This window comes from Salmo trutta, chromosome 12 (genome assembly GCF_901001165.1).
Source record: "Salmo trutta chromosome 12, fSalTru1.1, whole genome shotgun sequence".
Classification (NCBI taxonomy): Eukaryota; Metazoa; Chordata; class Actinopteri; order Salmoniformes; family Salmonidae; genus Salmo; species Salmo trutta.
This window is the reverse complement of record NC_042968.1, coordinates 77,058,919-77,078,303: the sequence shown is the minus strand read 5'-3', so window position 1 is coordinate 77,078,303 and position 19,385 is coordinate 77,058,919. Positions and strand designations below refer to the sequence as shown.

Here is a 19,385-nt window from a genome sequence, read left to right as displayed (position 1 = left end):
TACTATCTCTTAACATTGCAGTAAAATGCTTCTGTTACCAGCTCTTAACATTGCAGTAAAATGCTTCTTTTACTAGCTCTAAACATTGCAGTAAAATGCTTCTGTTACTATCTCCAAACATTGCAGTAAAAGGCTTCTGTTACTATCTCTTAACATTGCAGTAAAAAACTTATTTTACTATCTCTTAACATTGCAGTAAAATGCTTCTTTTACTAGCTCTTAACATTGCAGTAAAATGCTTCTGTTGCTATCTCTAAACATTGCAATAAAAATGTTCTGTTACTAGTCTTAACATTGCAGTAAAAGGCTTCTGTTACTATCGCTTAACATTGCAGTAAAATGCTTCTGTTACCAGCTCTTAACATAGTAACAGAATCATTTTGCTGCAATCTCTAAACATTACAGTAAAAGGCTTCTGTTACTATCTCTAAACATTGCTGTAAAATGCTTCTGTTACTTGCTCTTGACATTGCAGTAAAATGCTTCTGTTACTATCTCTAAACATTACAGTAAAATGCTTCTGTTACCAGCTCTTAACATAGTAACAGAATCATTTTGCTGCAATCTCTTAACATTGCAGTAAAATGCTTCTGTTACTATCTCTAAACGTTGCTGTAAAATGCTTCTGTTACTAGCTCTTAACATAGTAACAGAATCATTTTGCTGCAATCTCTTAACATTGCAGTAAAATGCTTCTGTTACTATCTCTAAACATTGCTGTAAAATGCTTCTGTTACTAGCTCTTAACATAGTAACAGAATCATTTTGCTGCAATCTCTTAACATTGCAGTAAAATGCTTCTGTTACTATCTCTAAACATTACAGTAAAATGCTTTTGTTAATATCGCTTAACATTGCAGTAAAAGGCTTCTGTTACTAGTCTTAACATTGCTGTAAAATGCTTCTGTTACTTGCTCTTGACATTGCAGTAAAATGCTTCTGTTACTATCTCTAAACATTGCTGTAAAATGCTTCTGTTACTAGCTCTTGACATTGCAGTAAAATGCTTCTGTTACTATCTCTAAACATTGCAGTAAAATGCTTTTGTTAATATCTCTAAACATTGCAGTAAAAGGCTTCGGTTACTATCGCTTAACATTGCAATAAAATGCTTCTGTTACCAGCTCTTAACATAGTAACAGAATCATTTTGCTGCAATCTCTAAACATTACAGTAAAAGGCTTCTGTTACTATCTCCAAACATTGCAGTAAAAGGCTTCTGTTACTATCTCATAACATTGCAGTAAAATGCTTCTGTCACTAGCTCTTAACATAATCATTTTGCTGCAATCTCTAAACATTGCAGTAAAATGCTTCTGTCACTAGCTCTTAACATAATCATTTTGCTGCAATCTCTAAACATTGCAGTAAAATGCTTCTGTTACTATCTCCAAACATTGCAGTAAAAGGCTTCTGTTACTAGCTCTTAACATAATCATTTTGCTGCAATCTCTAAACATTGCAGTAAAATGCTTCTGTTACTATCGCTTAACATTGCAGTAAAATGCTTCTGTTACTAGCTCTAAACATTGCAGTAAAAGGCTTCTGTTACTATCTCTTAACATTGCAGTAAAATGCTTCTGTCACTAGCTCTTAACATAATCATTTTGTTGCAATCTCTAAACATTGCAGTAAAATGCTTCTGTTACTATCTCCAAACATTGCAGTAAAAGGCTTCTGTTACTATCGCTTAACATTGCAGTAAAATGCTTCTGTTACTAGCTCTAAACATTGCAGTAAAATGCTTCTGTTACTATCTCTAAATATTACAGTAAAATGCTTTTGTTAATATCGCTTAACATTGCAGTAAAAGGCTTCTGTTACTAGTCTTAACATTGCTGTAAAATGCTTCTGTTACTTGCTCTTGACATTGCAGTAAAATGCTTCTGTTACTATCTCTAAACATTGCTGTAAAATGCTTCTGTTACTAGCTCTTGACATTGCAGTAAAATGCTTCTGTTACTATCTCTAAACATTACAGTAAAATGCTTTTGTTAATATCGCTTAACATTGCAGTAAAATGCTTCTGTTAATATCTCTAAACATTGCAGTAAAATGCTTTTGTTAATATCTCTAAACATTGCAGTAAAAGGCTTCTGTTACTATCGCTTAACATTGCAATAAAATGCTTCTGTTACCAGCTCTTAACATAGTAACAGAATCATTTTGCTGCAATCTCTAAACATTACAGTAAAAGGCTTCTGTTACTATCTCCAAACATTGCAGTAAAAGGCTTCTGTTACTATCTCTTAACATTGCAGTAAAATGCTTCTGTCACTAGCTCTTAACATAATCATTTTGCTGCAATCTCTAAACATTGCAGTAAAATGCTTCTGTTACTATCTCCAAACATTGCAGTAAAAGGCTTCTGTTACTATCGCTTAACATTGCAGTAAAATGCTTCTGTTACTATCTCCAAACATTGCAGTAAAAGGCTTCTGTTACTATCGCTTAACATTGCAGTAAAATGCTTCTGTTACTTGCTCTAAACATTGCAGTAAAATGCTTTTGTTACCAGCTCTTAACATAGTAACAGAATTATTTTTGCTGCAATCTCTAAACATTGCAGTAAAATGCTTCTGTTACTATCTCTAAACATTGCAGTAAAATGCTTCTGTTACTAGCTCTTAACATTGCAGTAAAATGCTTCTGTTACTATCTCTTAACATTGCAGTAAAATGCTTCTGTTACTAGCTCTTAACATTGCAGTAAAATGCTTCTGTTACTATCTCTAAACATTACAGTAAAATGCTTTTGTTAATATCTCTTAACATTGCAGTAAAATGCTTCTGTTACTATCTCTAAACATTGCAGTAAAATGATTATGTTACTAGCTCTAAACATTACAGTAAAATGCTTTTGTTAATATCTCTTAGCATTGCAGTAAAATGCTTCTGTTACTATCTCTAAACATTGCAGTAAAATGCTTCTGTTACCAGCTCTTAACATGGTAACATAATCATTTTGCTGCAATCTCTAAACATTGCAGTAAAATGCTTCTGTTACTAGCTCTTGACATTGTAGCAAAATACTTCTGTTACTAGCTCTATACATTGCAGTAAAATGCTTCTGTTACTATCTCCAAACATTGCAGTAAAATGCTTCTGTCACTAGCTTTTAAAATTGCAGTTCAAAACGTCTGTTACTATCTCTTAACTTTGCAGTAAAATGCTTCTGTTACTAGCTCTTGACATTGTAGCAAAATGCTTCTGTTACTATCTCTAAACATTGCGGTAAAATGCTTCTGTTACTAGCTCTTGACATTGTAGCAAAATACTTTTGTTACTATCTCCAAACATTACAGTACAATGCTTCTGTTACTATCACTTAACATTGCAGCAAAATGCTTCTGTTACTAGCTCTTGACATTGCACTAAAATGCTTCTGTTTCTATCTCTAAACTTTGAAGTAAAATGCTTTTGTTACTAGCACTTGACATTGTAGCAAAATGCTTCTGTTACTTGCTCTTAACATTGCAGTAAAATGCTTCTGTTACTATCTCTAAACATTGCAGTAAAAGGCTTCTGTTACTATCTCTAAACATTGCGGTAAAATACTTCTGTTACTAGCTCTATACATTGCAGTAAAATGCTTCTGTTACTATCTCCAAACATTACAGTACAATGCTTCTGTTACTATCGCTTAACATTGCAGCAAAATGCTTCTGTTACTAGCTCTTGACATTGCACTAAAATGCTTCTGTTTCTATCTCTAAACTTTGAAGTAAAATGCTTTTCTTACTAGCACTTGACATTGTAGCAAAATGCTTCTGTTACTTGCTCTTAACATTGCAGTAAAATGCTTCTGTTACTATCTCTAAACATTGCAGTAAAAGGCTTCTGTTACTATCTCTAAACATTTCAGTAAAATGCTTATGTTACTAGCTCTTAACATTGCAGTAAAATGCTTATGTTACTCTCTCTAAACATTGCAGTAAAATGCTTCTGTTACTATCTCTAAACATTACAGTAAAATGCTTTTGTTAATATCTCTTAACATTGCAGTAAAATGCTTCTGTTACTATCTCTAAACATTGCAGTAAAATGCTTCTGTTACCAGCTTTAACATAGTAACATAATCATTTTGCTGCAATCTCTAAACATTGCAGTAAAATGCTTCTGTTACTATCTCCAAACATTGCAGTAAAATACTTCTGTCACTAGCTCTTAAAATTGCAGTTTAAAACTTCTGTTACTATCTCTTAACATTGCAGTAAAATGCTTCTTTTACTAGCTCTTAACATTGCAGTAAAATGCTTCTGTTGCTATCTCTAAACATTGCAATAAAAATGTTCTGTTACTAATTCTAAACATTGCAGTAAAATGCTTCTGTTACTATCTCTAAACATTGCAGTAAAATGCTTCTGTTACTAGCTCTTAACATTGCAGTAAAATGCTTCTGTTACTATCTCTTAACATTGCAATAAAAATGTTCTGTTACTAGCTCTTGACATTGCAGTAAAATGCTTATGTTACTATCTCTAAACATTGCAGTAAAATGCGTCTGTTACTAGCTCTTAACATTGCAGTAAAATGTAAAACAAGTACATAAATAATTGACCCCCGACAAAATAAAAAAGAAGCAATGAAATGTCGTAACGAATCTAATTAACAACTCAAATAGCACTGTAACAGTAATTAAATTGCAAAATCTATATGTATATACACCTGATACATATATATGTATAGTATGTGAATGGTGTGTATAGACAGCATGAATAGAAAAGGTGTGGATGGTAGTAGTTTTATAGGACTAGTCATGAATAGATTACAGTATTTACATATAAAGTGGATAAAAAAGTATGTAAACATTATTAAAGTGACCAGTTTTCATTGACTCTATGTACATAGGGCAGTAGTCTCTAAGGTGCAGGGTAGGGTAGCCAGTGGTAGCTGGCTAGTAACAGTGTCTAATGTTCAGGGCAGGGTACTGGGTGGAGGCTTGCTAGTGATGAATGTTTAACAGTGTGATGGCCTGGGGACAGAAGCTGTTCATCAGTCTCTTGGTCCCAGCGTTGATGCACCTGTACTGTCTCCGCTTTGTAGATGGTAGCGGGGTGAACAGGCAGTGGCTCGGGTGGCTGGGGTCCTTGATGATCTTCTTGGCCTTCCTGTGACACCGGGTGCTGTAGATGTCCTGGAGGGCAGGCAGTGTGCCCCCGATGATACGTTGGGCTGACAGCACCATACTCTGGAGAACCCTGCGGTTGTGGGCGGTGCAGTTGCCGTACCAGGCAGTGATACAGCCCGACAGAATGCTACATTCTTAGAAAAAAGGTTATTTGGGGTTCTATATAGAACCGTTTGGTTCTTTGGATGAGATTAAAGAACACTTTACTAAAAAAGGTTCTGACTGTACATGCTCTTTCCATGACATAGACTGACCAGGTGAATCCAGGTGAAAGCTATGATCCTATGATTTGTATTTGATGAAGGATCCCCCATTAGTTCCTGCCAAGGCAGCACCTACTCTTCCTGGGGTCCAGCAACATTAAGGCAGTTATATACAATTTAAAATATTACATTTCATAACACTTTTCACAACATACTAAGTGTGTGCCTGTAAAGGGGGTCATAATGATTGGACCAAGGTGCAGCGGGAACGTGTATACTCATCCTCTTTATTAAATCAAAAGAAGGAAAAACAAACAAATCACGTATACAAAACAACGACCGACACTAAATAGTCCTGTCAGGTGCAGACACAAAACAGGAAACAACTACCCACAAACCCCCATAGCACAAACACCCCTATACATAGGACCTTCAATCAGAGGCACCGAGGAACAGCTGCCTCCAATTGAAGGTCAATCAACAAACCCTAAACATAGAAATAGAAAGACTAGACAGAACATAGAAGTACACTAACATAGAACATAGACCAAAAAACCCCGAACCACATAAAAAAAAACACCCCCTGCCACGTCCTGACCAAACTACAATAACAAATAACCCCTCTACTGGTCAGGACGTGACAATGCCTCCCATAGTCTGTTCTGGACTTGGGGATTGTGAGGAGTGGGGTCTTGTGGGGTATGGATGGGTGTCCCAGCTGTATGCCAGTATTTTAAACAGACACCTCCTGCTGCTCTTCATTGTTTGTTACTTTTATTTCTTATTTTTTGGGGGCTATTTTTCTTAAAACTGCATTTTTGGTTAAGGGCTTTTAATTAAGTATTTTACTCTACTCCTTTTGTATTCGGTGCATGTGACAAATACTATTTTATTTTATTTTATTCAGCATGTCAACCCTTCTTACAAAAACAAGTAGTGATTAATTATATCTCTCCTTCACTTTGAGCCATGATAGATTTGCATGATTATTATTGTTAACACTTCGTGTACATTTAAGGGCCAGCCGTGCTGCCCTGTTCTGAGCCAATTGTAATTTTCGGAGGTCCCTCTTTGTGGCACCTGACCACACGACTGAATAGTAGTCCAGGTGGGACAAAACTGGGCCTGTAGAACCTGCCTTGTTGATAGTGTTGTTATAAAGGCAGAGCAGCACTTTATTATGGACAAACTTCTCCCCATCTTAGCTACTGCTGTATTAACATGTTTTGACCATGACAGTTTACAATCCAGGGTTACACTAAACAGTTTAGTGACCTCAACTTGCTCAACTTCCACATGATTTATTACAAGATTTAGTTGAGGTTTAGGGTTTAGTGAATGATTTGTCCCAAATACAATGATTTAATTTTTGAAATATTTAGAACTATCTTATTCCTTGCCACCCATTCTGAAACTAGTGTTGCAGTGATTTAACTTGTTGTAGTAGCTGACGTGTATAGTGTTGAGTCATCCACATACATAGACACACTTTACTCAAAGCCAGTAGCATGTCATTAGTAAAGATTGAAAAAAGTAAAGGGCCTAGACAACTGCCCTGAGTAATTACTAATTCTACCTGAATTATGTTGGAGAGGCTCTGTGTTCTGTTAGACAGGTAACTCTTTATTCACAATATAGCAAAACAACCATTAGTAAACGTGTTTGACCAGATACAATGCCATTTTACTGTAAACATATTAGCAACAGACTTTATGGATGCTTATATGGGAGGACATTCAACTAGCACGGCACTTGCACAAATGCCTGATGATTGGCTGAGAGAAATTGATGATAAATGCTAGCTAGAAGCATGAGGAAATAATGTTTAATTAAAGTGTACACTCTTAGATAAAAAAAAGGGGTTAGAGCTTTTTGGTTAATTCAAAAGGTAACTGCCATTCCGATTCAAAAAACAACTGCCAATCCATTCCAGCATGACGACACAAGAGGACAGTGGCTGAACTAACTTGCAACTAGCCTATGAGCATGTTATTTTTCAGCGTATTAAGGTAAGCAAAGAGTATCATTTAATTCAAATACATGAAGCCAAAGTTGTATGATAAACTATAGGCTATAACATTATTAGAATTTGAGCATTTTTGTAAGGTAACTTAGCTAGCTAAACATAAAAAGCTAGGCTACTTTAATTAGCCCCTTTACAAGCTAGCCAGCTACAGTAACCCTTTCAAATAAACATTATTTTCTATTATGGGATATGTCAAATAGAGCTACAGACCCAGCCTGACGTTGGCAAATAGCAAATTGTTTATTTTATTTAGTGTGGAATCAATTGAGGGGACAAGCCTATGTAGAGGTGGTAAGTTATGTATAAATTATTTATAATAAATTATTTTTTACATTTACATTTTAGTCATTTAGCAGACGCTCTTATCCAGAGCGACTTACAGTAGTGAATGCATACATTTCATACAATTTCATAAATATCATTTTTTTTTTTTTTTTCTGTACTGGCCCCCCGTGGGAATCGAACCCACAACCCTGGTGTTGCAAACACCATGCTCTACCAACTGAGCTACAGGGAAGGCTAATTATGTATTAGAAGTCTTGGTGATTCAATAGCCTTGTTAATCATTACATTACTTTTAGCACACTATTTATGTTTTTCTCAAGTCTGGCAGTATCCCAGAACTATCAGAGGATCTCTTTCTGTCACGACTGTCGAAAGGATCGGACCAAAGTGCAGCGTGGTTGTAGTTCCACATTTTATTAAATCCGTGAAACTTTGCAAAACATAAATACATAAACTGAATTTACAAAACAACGCAGAGAGAAACAAATACTACTCAAAAGATAATCACCCACAAAACCCAGGAAGAAAAACCCCTACTTAAATATGATCTCCAATCAGAGGTAACGAGGACCAGCTGCCTCCAATTGGAGATCAACTCCAAAAAAACATAGAAGTAGAAAAACTAGAACGTATACATAGAAAAACACCCCCTGTCACGCCCTGACCTACTCTACCATAGAAAATCACATCTTACTATGGTCAAGACGTGACAGTACCCCCCCAAAGGTGCAGACTCCAAATGCACCTAAAACAAAAGAAACCACAAAACAAAAGGGAGGGTAGGGAGGGTGACAATTGTCCATGGCGGCTCAAATGCAGTGCACATAACCTTAACCTCCAGAAGAGGAGGCGGCTCCGGTTTGGGGCGTACTCCCCGCTCCACCCGCTGATCCTTCTGCTTTATTACCACCTGACCGTGGATCGTCGTCGAAAGAACTGGACTGTAGATCACTGCTGGAGGTTCGGGGCTGCAGGCCACCACTGGAGGCTCCGGGCTGGGGAGCGTCGCTGGAGGCTCCGGGCTGGGGAGCGTCGCTGGAGGCTCCGGGCTGGGGAGCGTCGCTGGAGGCTCCGGACTGGGGAGCGTCGCTGGAGGCTCCGGACTGGGGAGCGTCGCTGGAGGCTCCGGACTGGGGAGCGTCGCTGGAGGCTCCGGACTGGGGAGCGTCGCTGGAGGCTCCGGACTGGGGAGCGTCGCTGGAGGCCTGATGCGTGGGGCTGGCACAGGTGATGCCAGACTAGTAACACGCACCTCAGGGCGAGTGCGGGGAGCAGGAACAGGACACCCCGGACTGGGCAGGTGCACTGGAGGCCTGATGCGTGGGGCTGGAATAGGTGGCGCCAGACTGGTAACACGCACCTCAGGTCAGGGGCAGGGAGGAGGCACAGGACGAATTGGGCTGTGGAGGCGCACTGGAGGCCTGATGTATGGGACCGGTACAGGTGGCACCGGGCTGATGACACACACCTCAGGGCGAGTGCGGAGAGGAGGCACAGGGTATACTGGACCGTGGAGGTGCACTGGAGATCTGGAGCTTATGGCTGGCACAACCCGTCCTGGCTGGATAACCTCCGTAGCCCGACAAGCGCGAGGCGTTGTGACAGATCGCACAGGTTTGTGTTGGCGAACCGGGGGTACCGTGCATAGAGCTGGCGTAGGATAACCTGGGCCGAGAAGATGCACTGGAGACCAGGAACGCTGAGCAGGCATACTCCTTCCTGGCTGAATGCCAACTCTAGCACGGCAACGGTGGGCAGCTTGCACCGAGCGCACTGGGCTGTATCTGCGCACTGGCGACACAGTGTGCATCTCCGCATATCATGGTGCTTGCTCGATCACTCGTCCCCCACGGTAAGCACGGGGAGTTGGCTCAGGTCTCCAACCTGACTCTGCCAATCTCCCCGTGTGCCCCCCCAATTTCTTGGGGGGGCTGTCTCTCGCACTTGCCTAGTGGTTTGTACAGCGCTTCATAATAATGCCGCTCCGCTTTAGCTGCCTCAATCTCCTCCCTCGGATGGCGATACTCCCCAGCCTGCCTCGAGGGTCCTTTTCCGTCCAGAATTTCCTCCCAGGTCCATCTCTGTTGCTCCTGGGCATGCTGCTTGGTCCTTTGATGGTGGGTGATTCTGTCACGGCTGTCAAAAGGATTGGACCAAAGTGCAGCGTGGTTGTAGTTCCACATTTTATTAAATCCGTGAAACTTTGCAAAACATAAATAACTGAATTTACAAAACAACAAACCGTGACGCAGAGAGAAACAAACACTACTCAAAAGTTAATCACCCACCAAAAACAGGAAGAAAAACCCCTACTTAAATATGATCTCCAATCAGAGGTAACGAGGACCAGCTGCTTCCAATTGGAGATCAACCCCCAAAAAACAACAAAGAAATAGAAAAACTAGAACTTAAACATAGAAAACATAGAAAAACACAAAACACCCCCTGTCACGCCCTGACCTACTCTACCATAGAAAATCACGTCTTACTATGGTCAGGACGTGACACTTTTGGCTGCTGCTGAAATCAACTGCATGTAAATTGTTATTCTACATCATAATAATTATATGTCTGCACGGTATTTTTTGTGCAGATTAACTTGTTTATTTCTGAATATTAACTTGTTTTTGCTCCTTTGGACCTGTGGCAGGAGTTGGGACCTGTGGCAGGAGTTGGGACCAGTGGCAGGAGCTGGGATTTGTGGCCAAAAGGTGGCCGGTTCAAATTCAGTGGTGTGTGCTGTGATATAAATGGGCGGAATTGATCTGACAACTTGAAGGCTGCTGGGTTCACATCCTCAAAATATTCTCTTACTGTTGGGACCTTGTGCAAGGCCCTTAACTACACAACATGCTCTTAAACCAGGGGCGTGGCATGCATCTTGAACCTGTACTTGTCTCAACTGAATGTGTGAGGTCTGCTGTATGGGAGGGGGGTTGAGAACGGAGAAGAAGACACATTTCTGTTGTTCACTGTAACCAATGGAGAAAGTATTGTATTGTATTCTGAAGAAGTCAGCCAGAGTTGACGTGGGCCATCATTCAAACAAAGAGATGCCTCCCTAGCCACCAGCGCATATTTCCAAACTATGTATGCATATAATGACAATAAATTCTCAAAACTATGCTGTTATTCTTCTGTCCATTATTTAATTGTTTATTAAATTATATTCTTAGATCAAAATATTACTATTTAAAAGTAGTAGCCATAATTCTTAAATAGCACCATTCAGGGTTCTATATGGAACCAATTTGGTTCAGTGAAGAAGAACCTCCAGGGTTCTGATCAAAGAACCCTATTAAAGGGTTCTATATATGAAGCAAGCGATAGACCATTTTTGCTTCTATAAGGAAATTATTTTTCTAAGAGTGTATCAATGGTGCATCTGTAGAAGTTTGTGAGGGTCTTAGGGGCCAAGCCAAATGTCTTCAGCCTCCTGAGGTTGAAGAGGCCGTGTTCCACCTTTTCACCATGCTGTAGGTGTGAAGGGACCTCATTGATGTGCATGCCATACTGTAGATCTTGAAGATTTATTTTTACCCTCTCGACTACGTCCCCGCTGATGTAGATGGGGGCGTGCTCTCTCTGCTGTCTCCTGTAGTCCACAATCAGTTCCTTAATTTTATTGAGGAAGAGGTTATTTTCCTGGCACCACTCCGCCAGGGCTCTCACCTCCTCCCTGTAGGCGGCCTCGTCGTTGTTGGTAATCAGGCCTACTACTGTTGTGTCGTCAGCAAACTTGGTGATTGATTTGGAGATGTGCGTGGCTACTCAGTCATGGGTGAACAGGGAGGGGGCTGAGCACTCACCCCTGTGGGGCCCCCGTGTTGAGGATCAGTGTGGCGGAGGTTTTGTTGCCTACCTTCACCAACTAGGATTGGTCAATCAGGAAGTCTAGGACCCAGTCACACAGACACAGGGCCCTGAGCTTAGTGATGAGCTTGGAGGACACAATGGTGTTGAAGTCTGAGCTGTAGTCAATGAACAGCATTCTTAAATATATATTCCTCTTGTCCAGGTGGGATAGGGCAGTGTGCAGTGCAATGGCGATTACGTCGTCCGTGGATCTGTTGGGGCGGTATGTGAATTGTAGTGGGTCTAGGGTGTCGGGTAAGCTGGAGGTGGTATGATCCTTAACTAGCCTCTCAAAGCACTTCATGATGACAGAAGTGAGTGCTACAGAGCGATAGTCATTTAGTTGAGTTACCATCACTTTGTTGGGTACAGGAACAATGGTGGACATCTTGAAGCAAGCGGAGACAACATACTGGGATAGAAAAAGATTGAATATGTCTGTAAACACTCCATTCAGCTGGTTTGCACATGCTCTGAGGATTGTCAGTAAGGAAGCAGAACAATTATTTTGATAGTCTGAGTTTACAACACACACAACCAAATATGGCCTTTAAAAGGGTATATAAATGACTTAGTTGTCAATGCAATAAAGCACACACACAGATTATAAAGGGAAAGACACACGTCTGGGCCAGCAGTCTTGTGAGGGTTAACACGCATAACACGCTTGTCTTACTCACGTCGGCCGCGGAGATCAGGAGCACACAGTCCTCGTGAGCGGCGGGGGCACACATCGGTGTTGTTTTCCTTGAAGAGGGCGAAGAAGGTGTTTACCTTGTCCGGAAGAGAGGTGTGTCCGTGATTTACCTGTCTTTCCCTTTATAATCTGTGTGTGTGCTCTATTGCATTGGCAACTTAATCATTTATATACCCTTTTAAAAGCCATATTTGGTTGTGTGTGTTGTAAACTCAGACTATCAAAATAATTGTTCTGCCTTCCTTCCTGACACACTGCGATTAACCCTTTCTATGCAATTTCAAGTTCCTCTCGCCCCTAAATATCTATTACACTACTATTCTATCGGCCCCTGTCCACGGGCCCCGTCTGTCTCTGTCCACGGGCCCCGTCTGTCTCTGTCCACAGGCCCCGTCTGTCTCTGTCCACGGGCCCCGTCTGTCTCTGTCCACGGGCCCCGTCTGTCTCTGTCCACGGTTCCCGTCTGTCCCTGTCCACGGGCCCCGTCTGTCCCTGTATATGGGCCCCGTCTGTCCCTGTCTACGGGCCCCGTCTGTCCCTGTCTACGGGCCCCGTCTGTCCCTGTCCACGGGCCCCGTCTGTCCCTGTCCACGGGCCCCGTCTGTCCCTGTCCACGGGCCCCGTCTGTCCCTGTCCACGGGCCCTGTATGTCTCTGTCCACGGGCCCGGTCTAATAAAGCTGTGTGTTAACTGTTTTCACTGCAGAGCCCCAGTTGAAAGGCATCGTGACCAGGCTATACAGTCAGCACGGATACTACCTGCAGATGCATCCGGATGGCACCATGGACGGCACAAGGGACGAAAGCAGCTCCTTCTGTAAGTGTGTGTAGCATGGTTGGTGTGTGTGTGTGGCATTGTTAGTGTATAGTGTGTGTGTGTGTGTGTGTGTGTGTGTAGCATGGTTGGTGTGTAGTGTGTGTGTGTAGCATGGTTGGTGTGTGGGTGTAGGATGGTTGGTGTGTGGAGGATGGTTGGTGTGTGGTGTGTGTGTGTGTAGGATGGTTGGTGTGTGGTGTGTAGGATGGTTGGTGTGTGGTGTGTTGGATGGTTGGTGTGTGGTGTGTTGGATGGTTGGTGTGTGGTGTGTGTGTGTGTGTTGGATGGTTGGTGTGTGGTGTGTGTGTGTGTTGGATGGTTGGTGTGTGGTGTGTGTGTGTGTTGGATGGTTGGTGTGTAGTGAACTAAATAATGAGAGTGAATAAATTAATGAATAAATTACTTTTTATTTTCATTTCAAAATGCCAATTGGCAACCGATCCCTTAAAGATTAAAACTTCTTCAGGATTGGTGGGTCCCCTGCAGGATGGTTGAGCTAACATATGCTAATCGCATTAGCCTGAGGTTGTAAGTAAAATTTCTCAGGACATAGACATGTCTGATGTTGGCAGAACGCTTAAATTCTTGTTAATCTAACTGCGCTGTCCCGTTTACAGTAGCTACTACAGTAAAAGAATACCATGCTATTGTTTGATGAGAATGCACAGTATTGAACATGGAAAGTTAATAAACAATTTAGGCACATTTGGGGGGGCTTGATACAACATTTTGAACAGAAATGCAATGGTTCATTGGATCAGTCTAAAACTTTGCCCATGCGCTGCTGCCATCTAGTGGCCAAAATCTAAATTGCACCTGGGCTGGATTAATACATTATGGCCTTTCTCTTGCATTTCAAACAGGATGGTACAAAGAAATACAAAAAAAACAGTTGGTTTTTTTCCTCTCTATTATCTTTTACCAGATCTAATGTGTTACATTCTCCTACATTTCCATAAACTTCAAAGTGTTTCCTTTCAAATGGTACCAAGAATATGCATATCCTTGCTTCAGGGCCTGAGCTACATGCAGTTAGATTTGGGCATGTCATTTTAGGCGAAAATTGAATAAAGGGGCCCATCCTTTTAAACCCGCTCTCGTACAAAGAGAAGATTAAAGCGTGAGACATATTGGCCTTCACTCAATTTATATACATACGTGCACTTTGCTATATGTCTGGATTTAATTAAATGTAATTATAGGTCACCCTTTTTCTTTTATTCCAGGCTTTATAAAAAATTCAGCAAACAGAAATGCACAATGGACAAAAAAACATTTCAATTTCACCCTCATCATGGCAAAGACACGGAGAAATGCATATGATGCAGCTTTCAAGTTGAAGGCGATTGATCTGGCTGTTGGAAAAGGAAATAGAGCTGGTGCACGGGAGCTTGGTCTTAATGAGTCGATGATAAGACGTTGGAAACAGCAGCGTGAGGAATTGACTCAGTGCAAAAAGACAACTAAAGCTTACTGCTAATTTTTTATTTTTTGTTACAAGCCGTGCTTCGTTAAAGCCTATTTATTTTTGTTACAAGCCGTGTTTCGTTAAAGCCTATTTATTTTTGTTACAAGCCGTGTTTCGTTAAAGCCTGTGTAAAGTTCATTTGTTTCAATGTACCGGTAGGTACCTGCGGCTTATAGACATGTGCGGCTTATTTATGTTCCAAATTTTAAAAAATTGTTAATTCAGTGGGTGGGGATTATATTCAGGTGCGCTTAATAGTCCGGAAATGATGGTAGAAAAATTGCAATTGGTTCAGAACAGTGCAACACGGCTGGCCCTTGGATGCATACAGAGAGCTAATATTAAATATGCATGTCAATCTCTCCTGGCTTAAAGTGGAGGAGAGATTGACTTCATCACTGCTTGTATTTATGAGAGGTATTGACATGTTGAATGCACTGAGCTGTCTGTTTGAACAACTGGCGCACAACTCGGACAACCATGCATACCCCACAAGACATGCCACAAGAGGTCTCTTCACAGTCCCCAAGTCCAGAGCAGACTATGAAAGGGGCACAGTACTAAATAGAGCCATGACTACATGGAACTCTATTCCACATCAAGTAACTCATGCAAGCAGTAAAATTTGATTTACAAAAACAGACAAAAAAATACCTTATGGAACAGCGGCGACTGTGAAGCAACACAAACACAGGCACAGACACATGCATACACACACACAACACGATAGAATGGGCACTATACACACACGTAAACATGGATTTTGTACTGTATATATGTGGTAGTGGTGGGGTAGGGGCCTGAGGGCACACAGTCTGTAAATGTATTGTAATGCTTTTAAAATTGTATAAATTGCCTTAATATTGCTGGACCCCAGGAAGAGTAGCTGCCTTGGCAGGAACTAATGGGGATCCATAATAAACCCCAGGAAGAGTACCTGCCTTGGCAGGAGCTAATGGGGATCCATAATAAACCCCAGGAAGGGAGTAGCTGCCTTGGCAGCAGCTAATGGGGATCCATAATAAAAACTAGGAGGGGAGTAGCTGCCTTGGCAGCAGCTAATGGGGATCCATAATAAACCCCAGGAAGAGTAGCTGCCTTGGCAGCAGCTAATGGGGATCCATAATAAACCCCAGGAAGAGTAGCTGCCTTGGCAGCAGCTAATGGGGATCCATAATAAACCCTAGGAGGGGAGTAGCTGCCTTGGCAGCAGCTAATGGGGATCCATAATAAACCCCAGGAAGAGTAGCTGCCTTGGCAGCAGCTAATGGGGATCAATAATAAACCCCAGGAAGAGTAGCTGCCTTGGCAGCAGCTAATGGGGATCCATAAAAATACAAATACAAAAATTCCAATAAGGCTTGTTCGGCTTGTAAACTTTCCGGGATTTCGGGGTGTAGTCTTTAGTCACATCCTTTTTTAACCATTTCAGAATATATGATATCACAAAATGTTTCATACCAGAAGTATATTACATTTTTGTCTCTTGACATTTTTGCAGAGTTTCTATGAGTTCTGACAGAGCTCTGCGTGACATTTCATAAAATAGAAAATCATTTGGCACAGTTGTTTTCTTACATTTAGGCTTATATGGGGGTATGTATAATTTGCCCTGAGTGATGCACAGTAATACCTGTTTGAGAAAGTTCATGGCCAACAAAAAAAGGTCATAAATAAAAGAGAATGATCAGGTCATATTTTTATATTCAATTGAGTGTGTGTGTGTGTGTGTGTGTGTGTGTGTGTGTGTGTGTGTGTGTGTGTGTGTGTGTGTGTGTGTGTGTGTGTGTGTGTGTGTGTGTGTGTGTGTGTGTGTGTGTGTGATATGTAGTGGTGTGATGTGTAGTGTCTATGTGTTTTTTGGCACATTCTGACCAGCACCCACGTATTGTATATTTCTCTGTGTTTGGTCACTGGCACCAGTTGATTGCTCATTCAACAACTGCTGATCAAGGCTATTGGTGTCTGTGGCTGATGTACTGGTGTACCTATTCTCTTACAGCGATACTAGATACTGGTATACTGCTGTGCCTACAGACATATCTACACCTTACCCAAAGACAACACACAACTCAATGTATCACCCATCACTCCATTCACCATTGACATCAATTCATGCAGTAGATATACTATTCTATCCATGTATTCTTCAGATATACTATATATTCTATACACATACTGTCCATAATGTCTATACATCCCATCATGTACGAATACATGTCTTTACATACACTTAGGTTGGAGTCATTAAAACTCGTCTTTCAACCACTCCACAAATTTCTTGTTAACAAACTATAGTTTTGGCAAGTCGGTTAGGACATCTACTTTGTGCATGACACAAGTAATTTTTCCAAAAATTGTTTACAGACAGATTATTTCACATATAGTTCACTGTATCACAATTCAAGTGGGTCAGAAGTTTACATACACTAAGTTGACTGTGCCATTAAACAGACAGGAAAATTCCAGAAAATTATGTCATGTCATTTAGTAGCCAATTGGAGGTGTACCTGTGGATGTATTTCAAGGCCTACCTTCAAACTCAGTGCCTCTTTGCTTGACAACATAGGAAAATCAAAAGAAATCAGCCAAGACCTCAGACGAAAAACTGTAGATCCTTGGGAGCAATTTCCAAATGCCTGAAGGTACCACGTTCATCTGTACAAACAATAGTACGCAAGTATAAACACCATGGGACCACACAGCCGTCATACCGCTCAGGAAGGAGACGCTTTCTGTCTCCTAGAGATGAAAAGTGCAAATCAATCCCAGAAGAACAGCAAAGGACCTTGTGAAGATGCTGGAGGAAACAGGCACAAAAGTATCGATATCCACAGTAAAACGAGTCCTATATCGACATAACCTGAAAGGCCGCTCAGCAAGGAAGAAGCCACTGCTCCAAAACCGCCATAAAAAAGCCAGTCTACGGTTTGCAGTTGCACATGGGGACAAAGATCGTACTTTTTGGAGAAATGTCCTCTGGTCTGTTGAAACAAAAATAGAACAGTTTGGCCATAATGACCATCGTTATGTTTGGAGGAAAAAGGAGGAGGCTTGCAAGCCGAAGAACACCATCCAAACCGTGAAGCACAGGGGTGGCAGCATCATGTTGTGGGGGTGTTTGCTGCAGGAGGGACTGGTGCACTTCACAAAATAGATGGATGGAAAATTATATGGATATATTGAAGCAACATCTCAAGACATCAGTCAGGAAGTTAAAGCTTGGTCGCAAATGGGTCTTCCAAATGGACAATGACCCCAAGCATACTTCGAAAGTTGTCGCAAAATGACTTAAGGACAACAAAGTCAAGATATTGGAGTGGCCATCACAAAGCCTTGACCTCAATCCTATAGAACATTTGTGGGCAGAACTGAAAAAGCATGTGCGAGCAAGGAGGCCTACAAACCAGTTACACTAGCTCTGTCAGGAGGAATGGGCCAAAATTCACCCAAATTATTGTGGGAAGCTTGTGGAAGGCTACTTGAAATGTTTGACCCAAGTTAAACAATTTAAAGGCAATGCTACCAAATACTAATTGAGTGTATGTAAACTTCTGACTCACAGGGAATGTGATGAAAGAAATAAAAGCTGAAATAAATAATTCTCTCTACTATTATTCTGACATTTCACATTCTTAAAATAAAGTGGTGATCCTAACTGACCTAAGACAGGGAATTTTTACTAGGATTAAATGTCAGGAATTGTGAAAAACTGAGTTTAAATATCTTTGGCTAAGGTGTATGTAAACTTCCGACTTCAACTATATATATATATATATATATATATATATATATATATATATATATATATATATATATATAAATATTAAAAAAACTAAAAACAAATAATAGTTTGAGTTTGAGTTTATTTTATTTTTACAGGGACAGTGCACATTAATCAACGTTTCAGTAAAAGTGCCGGTTTTAGCCAGCCGGTTAATTTTCAAACGCAGTCCCTGGGCAGGTTATTAAAAACAATTACAAAAGTCCCACTAAGTCTAATGTCCATTGCTCATGTTTCTTGGCACAAGCAAGTTTCTTCTTGATTTTTGTGTCCTTTAGTAGTCGTTTCTTTGCAGCAATTTGACCATGAAGGCCTGATTCATGCAGTCTCCTCTTAACAGTTGATGTTGAGATGTGTCTGTTACTTGAACTCTGTGAAGCATTTATTTGGGCTGCAATTTCTGAGGCTGGTAACTCTAATGAACTTATCCTCTGCAGCAGAGGTAACTCTGGGTCTTCCTCTTCCACGGCAGTCCTCATGAGAGCCAGTATCATAGCGTTGGATGGTTTTTGCGACTGCAGTTGAATAAACTTTAAAAGTTCTTGACAGTTTCTGGATTGACTGACCATATCTTAAAACCTCTCTAGGGTACGTGGGATGGTATCGTCCCACCTGGCCAACATCCGGTGAAATTGCAGAGCACAAAACTCAAAAATACTAAATTCAAATATTTAACATTCTTGAAAATATATGTGTTATACATCAAAATAAAGCTTAACTTTTTGTTAATCCAGCCGCCGTGTCAGATCAAAAAGGCTTTACGGCGAAAGCAAACAATGCGATTATCTGAGGACAGCGCCCAGCATACAAAAGCATGAAAATCATATTTCAACCATGCAGGTGCGACACAAAAGTCAGAAATAGCGATATAAAAAATGCCTTACATTTGATGATCTTCTTCTGTTGGCACTCCAAAAGGTCCCAGTTACATCACAAATGGTCCTTTTGTTCGATAATGTCCTTCTTTATATTCATAAAAACTCAGTTTAGCTTGCGCGCTTCAGTCAATAATCCACTCAGTTTCCCTCCATCAAAATGCATACAAAATGAATCCCAAACATTACTAATACACTTTTCCAAACAAGTCAAACAATGTTTATAATCAAACATTAGGCATCCTA

The 19,385-nt window shown here is 40.8% G+C and overlaps 1 protein-coding gene across 1 annotated transcript in view; it reads left to right on the top strand.

The window, feature by feature from the left end:
* The window catches only part of LOC115204217 (fibroblast growth factor 11-like), a 75,906-nt gene that overhangs the window by 18,446 nt on the left and 38,075 nt on the right, over nt 1–19,385 (top strand). The window contains exon 2 of the mRNA XM_029769610.1: nt 12,902–13,012. Coding sequence (XP_029625470.1) covers nt 12,902–13,012 — 111 coding nt within the window. The remainder of the gene's footprint in view (nt 1–12,901; nt 13,013–19,385) is intronic.